At 39.7% G+C, this 7,273-nt stretch overlaps 1 protein-coding gene across 1 annotated transcript; it reads left to right on the top strand.

Moving 5' to 3' along the window:
- The first annotated feature begins 1,312 nt into the window (after nucleotides 1–1,312).
- On the top strand, nucleotides 1,313–6,187 carry LOC133192279 (zinc finger protein Xfin-like). Its single transcript, XM_061328286.1, has 2 exons — nucleotides 1,313–4,692; nucleotides 4,872–6,187. The coding sequence occupies exons 1-2, from the start codon at nucleotides 1,313–1,315 to the stop codon at nucleotides 5,542–5,544; spliced, it is 4,053 nt and encodes a 1,350-aa protein (XP_061184270.1). The 3' UTR covers nucleotides 5,545–6,187.
- Nucleotides 6,188–7,273: the final 1,086 nt, after the last annotated feature.

The raw sequence follows: 7,273 nt of genomic DNA, 5'->3' as shown, positions 1-7,273 counted from the left end.
CACTACCAGTATTCTTTAACAAAGATTCCCCTTGCAGAAATTCCCAAGGGAAAATATGTGATATACCAAACTTCCAAATGCTATACCCATTTTCCGGATGAGTGACCAGGTTAAAGTTTTTGAAGGAGATCTCATTTCCAAGTAACTATAAGTCCTATGTTGACCAAACTTGCATGGATGGTACATCTAACATGTCTAAGGATGCACACTACTGGACTTGCTTTGGATGCTGAATCTGACCTACATATTCCAAATGAGTGACCAGGTTAAAGTTTTTGGAGCAGATCTCATTTCCAAGTAAATGTAAGTCCTACATTGACCAAACTTGCACGGATGATACATCTAAGGATGCACACTACTGGATGTGTTTTGGATGCTGGATCTGACCTGCAATTTCTGAATGAGTGACCAGGATTCAGTTTTTGGAGCAGATCTTATTTCCAAGTAACTATAAGCCCTATATTGACCAAACTTTCATGAATGATAACCTAAGGATGTACATTACCAGGCTTGCTTTGGATGCTGGATCTGACCTACATTTTCCGGATAGGTGACCAGGTCAAAGTTTTTAGAAAAGTTCCTTCCCAAGTAACTGCAAGCCCTATCAGACCAAAATTGCATAAATGTTGCATCTAGGGATGCACACTACTAGATTATGAGTTTAGTTAAGGACTTTGCCTTGCTAAAAGACAACATTCATTGAGGTGATCTCTGTTATCTCTGATAACCTATGTTTGAAAGGGGGGTTCCAGGGTGCCCCCTCCCCCAACACTCATAGATTCACCCACACAGGGAGAGAAAAATCATCCTTGGCTGTGGTAAATAATATCTTGTTTTGAATCCCTTAATTCTTTGGAAAGGAATCCTCTAGTCTGGATAAAAAACAAAACACATTCCAAAAACTACTGTTTTGAATGGATTTGCAATATTTCCAAAAAATACAGAGAAAAAATGTTGAGAATTTGACTGAAAACCTACCCACTAGGAGACAGAAAACAAAGAATTAATTTACTGTGGCTTTATGCATACTCCCTCTAATGACTTATTTTAGCAAGTTCCTTTTAAAGATGATCCAAAAATGGTATAAAGCCAAAGATCGCCGGAATCTCATATCAAATTGAACCTCACATATTACTTATCATATATTGAGATAAGTTGTCCCAGTGACTTCCTTATATCCGAGTTTTACTGTACAAACAAGCAAACAAACAAAAAAAAACTTGAAATTGTGTAAGGTATTCTTCATCTTAAAAAAAAAAAGAAAAATGTTTAGAAAAAAGAATTTTTCAACACTGATTTTCTACTTGTAGGGATGGATGACACAGGGAATAGTTCTGTGCTCGACACATCAGAGGGAGCATTGGTAGTGGATCTATCTCACTGTACAGATGACTCACAGCTCTCAGATACCTCGAGATGCAGAGCCGATAACTCAAGGCTTCTGGACACATTGGGAGACAAGACTGAAGATTCCCGAATGAGTGACCCACTCAAAATTATCCCTGAATCATCTCAGATCCTGGAACGCTCGAACAGAGCAGATACTCAGCAGTCGGAGATTTCTGTGTGTGTCAAAAGTAAGTCTGAGGGGACAATGAATGTGACAGACTCCAACCAGAGTGAGGTGGTCAACAGAGAGAAGACTGAAGGAGAAGAGGTCAATGAAATGTGTGAGAGAGGACTCAGAAAGAGAGAAGTGGACGTCACTCAGTTTTCACACCAGCCTGATCAAACGGACAAGTTCACTCCAAAGAAAAACATTAGGCCTATGTCACTAGGTGGGAAGAATGATATAAATAAAAGTAAATACACTCCCCAGAAAGTGGACCACAGATTGGCCCAGCTGGCTGTTAACGCTTATGTATCTCCGTCCTGTAGGGGGAATGACTTAAAGAAAGAGAATGCTGATGACAATACAGTTTCTAATGCCAAAATAAATAGGAATGACAAATCACTGAAACAGTTAGGCTTGCCTGTTAATGGTACTACATTTGTGTCCAAAGAAAACTCAAAACCTCTTCAACCAAGTTCTATCTGCAATGTTGAATCAACTGTGCTGAAAGCTACTGAGGAAAAAGCCCCATCTTTGTCAGAAAACAGATGTGTACAGCGAGAAGATGCTGGAAGTTCACAGAATTCTTTTTCAAAAAGAGAGGAGCAATCATTTGTGGCTGAGAATAGGCAAATGAAGCCTATACCTGCAGACTTTTATTCACAAGAAATGTCCAGACTGAATTCTAAGCTACAGCAGAGAGAAAAGTCTCCCAGAGTTGAATGGAATGTTTGTCCTGAGGGTGATGATGAAGAAATTGAGGACATGAATGAGACGTGTGACCAAAGTGACCTTAGCAAAATGGAGGATGAGATGGATACCAGTCAAGTTCAGGAAGGAGAACCAGTTCAACCTCTGATGACAACAGATGTTCATTGTGCAATGTGTAACAATTGGTTTATGAACATGAACTCATATACAATGCACATGGCAAAACATGCTCAGATGAGTTCACCACTGCTGGGACTTAAATGTAAAATCTGTGAGAAAATGTATTTGTATGAGATGGAATTCAAAGCTCATGTTCAAGCACATTTAGAAATGCCTAAAGTTTACAAGTGTCGAGTTTGCTTCAAATCTTTTGAGGAGAAATCTGAGCTTCAGCGTCATGTGAAAATTCACCAAGACAAGAAAGAATTTTCCTGCCAGTTCTGTGGTAAAGAATTCCACTACTCATTTAACCTGAAGAAACATCTGAGAACACACACAGGTGAGAAGCCTTACACCTGTGTTTTGTGTGAGCTTAAGTTCACTCATAAGAACAGCCTGAATCGTCATATGAGTTTGCATACTAATGAGACTGAGTTGGAGTGCTCTGTCTGTAACAAGGTGTGTCTTGATAGATGGACCCTACAGAAGCACCTGGCTTCTCATCAGCTCCTCAGCTGTAACCAGTGTGACCAGTCCTTCACCAACAGCAAAGAGCTCCAGAAACATCAGAAAACTCACAAAGAAACAACAAAAGAGAACTCAGCTCCTGATGTTCTAAACAGTCAAACAAAGGAACAGCTTAGCCATACAGACTCTGCTCAAAATAATCCAGGAAATATAGAGATGGAGACAGTCATCAAACCAAATCCTGATCAGAAATCTCGGGCTAAACGGACTAGAAGGTCCATGGAGACTCAGTGTGAAGTCTGTCGTAAAGCTTTTAAGAACCCAGGAAACTACTACCGTCACCTACAGTCAAAAGAGGGAATGCCAATACAGACATGTGATTTGTGTGGTCTTAAGTTCCATGATGTTTATGATCTTCTGAAGCACACTCGACAGGTCCACTCCCAGACATCAGACACCAAGGGATACATCTGCCGAGTCTGTGGACAAAGTTTCCCTGATCTCACTTTACTCACTGAGCATATGTCAGAGCATTTGCAAACCATGAAGAAATCAGGGAACACTATGTCTGAAACTAAAATTTCTAAAACAGAGGGATCTGGGTCACTCTTCTGTTCCATTTGTGGTGAAAAATTCTACAATCCAGTGATGCTTGACTTACACATGATGGAACATTCCTCTTCACAGAGCAGTTCAGAAAATGCTTTAGATCTATCCAAATCGAGGAAAGATGCCACACAACCTCCTCCAAGGAAACGTTTGAAGTTGGAAGCCATTCAGACTGAAGAACCACATGAGTACTATGACAGTGACAAGGAAAATGAGCCACTCAATCTGTCCAAGAAGAAATACTCCCCCAGGGTCAAGGCCAAGGTTCTAGGGATCCACCAAGAGAGGATTCAATCAACAGTACCCTGCATCAGTACCATGCCACTTGTGAACAGTGCTATGCCAATCCATCATAATTCCCAACCTCAGACAAGTCCAGGGAGTGTGGGACTGGATTTATCTTGTAGATCAAAACGTTCAGAAACTTCACATGGAACTGTTGTTGTAGATCAAACACTGTCAAAAGATCAAGAAATGTCAGAATTGAACAAATGTACAGAAAAAGACTTCACAAAGACAGTAAAGAAAGAGGAATTAGGATCCCTAGATAGTGAAGAAGGGGTTACACCTCTGAAGTCACCAAACCTGGACTCAAATATTGCCATGGAAACAAGCCAAGAGGACTTCCCAGATGAGAACTCTAGCTTGACTGACAAGAGTGACTTCCCTGACCATGCCTCTGACCTGAGCAGTAGAGCAGATTCCCCCTCATTGACCTTGACCTGTGAGTACTGCTCCAAGGTCTTCACTGATCCAGTAACCATGAACAGGCACCTGTCATCTCACTACAAGGAATGGGCCTTCTGCTGTAACTATTGTAACACCATGTTCACAGAGGAAGACAGTTACAGAGCTCACACCCCTGTTCACCCTCCCCATAATCCATACATGTGCAATGTCTGCCACAACCACTTCCCTGACAGAATCAGTCTCGGGGCTCATCAGTCTCAAGTTCACCCCCAGGAGAAACCTTTCCAGTGTGGAGTCTGCCAGAGGAGGTTTCCTGTCAAGTCCTACCTGGGATCACACTGCCGAACTCACCTCACTGAGAGACCATTCAAGTGCAATGTCTGTGACCGCACCTTCGTTCACAATTTTAACCTGACAAAGCACATGAGGACACATACAGGTGAAAAACCATACACCTGTGCATGGTGTGATAGGAAATTCAGTCAGAAAAATAGTCTTAATAGGTCAGTATTTAAATTAATGTTGTGTAGAAAATATAATTTGAACTAAAATTATTATGTATTAATAAATCCAATTGGCTAATCTTAAGTTAGTTATAATTACTGAGCTAAAAGATGAACTTTTACTGTTCTCATAGAAAAATCATCACTGCTTAAAATAACCTTTTTTGTATTACTTTTAGGCATGAGAAAATCCATATGAGAGAAACCCCATCAAAAGGAACCCTACCAACTGCTTCTGGAGGTGGTCAGCTCTTTAGCCCAGGTCCGGATCAGGAGGACACCTCACATGGCAGAACCACACCCTACAAATCTGATAGATCCACCCCACCAAGCTTAATCGGTTCAAATACAATCACACCACAGAGCCAGCACAAAACTGGATCAGGACAGAACCGGTCCAGAAACAGCTCAGCCGGCTCAACTGGTATGCACCAGACTACACCAGATCTACCTCCTCAGGACAGGTACCCCAATCTTCCTCCAGATGTTCTACAGCACATATACCTACAACAGATGGCAATGATGCAGCATATGGCTCAACAGCAGCAGCATGGACACAGCATGAACCTGATGCAGAATTCCTATATGATGGCAGCATACATGCAGCAAATGCACATGATGCAGCAGATGGCAAGCAGGGATCCAAAAATGTCACCATACCCACCAGGCAGGGATCCAAACATGTTGCCATACCAACCAGGCAGGGATCCAAACATGTCCCCATATACACCAACCTCTATGGAGTCTATGTCTTCCTACTCCAAGTCCATTGAAAACTATGGTAACGAAAATACTCAGCAGCAACTGAAGAGCACAGATCATTCAGCACAGGCCGATAATAAAGGGACATAACTGTGAGATAAGACTAACTGAAAGGTCTCCACCTTGTACATGATGATCAAAGTAAAGGAAATTTGTGAAATAAGACTAACTGGCCTCCACCTAGCACAGGATGATCATAGTAAAGGGACATAACTCAGAAAACTGTGAAATAAGACTAACTGGACTCCTTCTAGCACAGGATGATCATAGTAAAGGGATGTAACTGTAAAAACATATCAGTGAGAACGGGGTGTTTAAATGAGGTGTTAGTACCTGTCATTTTCATAAACATTAGAAAAAGTTGAAGTGAAAAGGAAGAGGTCATCAAGTTTACTTTTTGACAATGGCAATGCAAACCACACTATAATTAATGAAGTGAGATCAGAACAGAGATAAGGACTATTATTTTTAAAAGCTCTCCATGAACAAGTATTAACTATCCTGTAAAATGATTTTCAACTGTTTAATTGGTAAAATGAATTTGTTAGCATAATTTGTAAAATATTCTGGATCATTATTTTTTGGTTCTTCTTTAGTATATTTCTCAAAGTCCAGATTTAGGATATTACTGTTGTAAATATTCTTAGCTTACAACTGAACTGGTATGTTAGCAAGTCAGTAACATTGCTTATTGGTGTTAAAACATGTATTTTTTTAAATATGAGTTTTAAGACATGGAACATTTTCTTAAAGAATTCTTCTTTTGTTCATAAGAATTTTGTTAATAAACAATGTACTGTAAAAAAAAAATTAAATTGTAATATTTTCTGGTGACACATGCTTAAAATTCCTTACTAAGATTCCATTGTGTTGCATTTACAAATATTCAAAACTGTTGTATATATATATATATATATATATATATATATATATATATATATATATATATATATAATGCTTTGATTAACTTACTATTGCACAAGAACAATGATTTATTTGGTGTCTTTTATGATACAATGTAATGATGTATTTATGAAAAAGAAGGATTTGAAAATTATGACCTGTACCTGCCCAACCCCTGAGATATAGAGAGATCAAAATTGAGGGGGAAAAATTCCAGTGTCTGTGTCCAAAGAAAACCTCGGCGTAGTGTCAGTGTAATTAGCCAAAAGCCCGAAAGTGGTTCGCATGCATTAACTTGCCTGTATGTATGTGTATCCCTTAAACAATCTTGTGGATGCAGTTTATTTTCTGATCTTTCAGTTGTAAACTCAGGCCACAACGGTGATACTGGTGACCAAGGGTACAAGCCTAATTCATTTAAGGGAGCCTACTGGGTTTTGTGTGTGTGTGTGTGAAAAATGCAATAGAGAAACTCTTTACTTTTATGTCATGTATAGCCTACACTGACTCCAGTGTACATGCAAGTACCGGGGTATCAGGAAAATCTACTGGGTATTTTTAGAGATCATCTCAAAATACAGTTACATATACTGTAGGATTGTATAGAATTTTTTTGTGCACTTCAAAGCAAATTGTAGAAACACTACAATAGACTTTACTATGCTCAAAGGTAGGTCGGGACCACTTATGCATTAAAGCTACTCAATACTAAACTTATTTTTGCTTTTTTCCTAGCCACAGTGCTCAGGTGAGCAATGTGGCCCATCGGCCTCTTGTTAAATATTTCACGAGTGCAAAGCACTTGTGGCTGGACAGGGAATCTAAACCATCACCCTTGTATTATTAGTCAGGTGCCATCACCATTGAGCTACACAGACTTACAATTACTTGGTCGAAATAGCCCAAATCACTACAT

The sequence above is a fragment of the Saccostrea echinata genome, unplaced genomic scaffold, assembly GCF_033153115.1.
Source record: "Saccostrea echinata isolate AGI-Se365-2 ecotype Australia unplaced genomic scaffold, CSIRO_AGI_Sech_v1 ptg000001l, whole genome shotgun sequence".
Classification (NCBI taxonomy): domain Eukaryota; kingdom Metazoa; phylum Mollusca; class Bivalvia; order Ostreida; family Ostreidae; genus Saccostrea; species Saccostrea echinata.
This window is presented reverse-complemented; position numbering and strand designations above follow the sequence as displayed.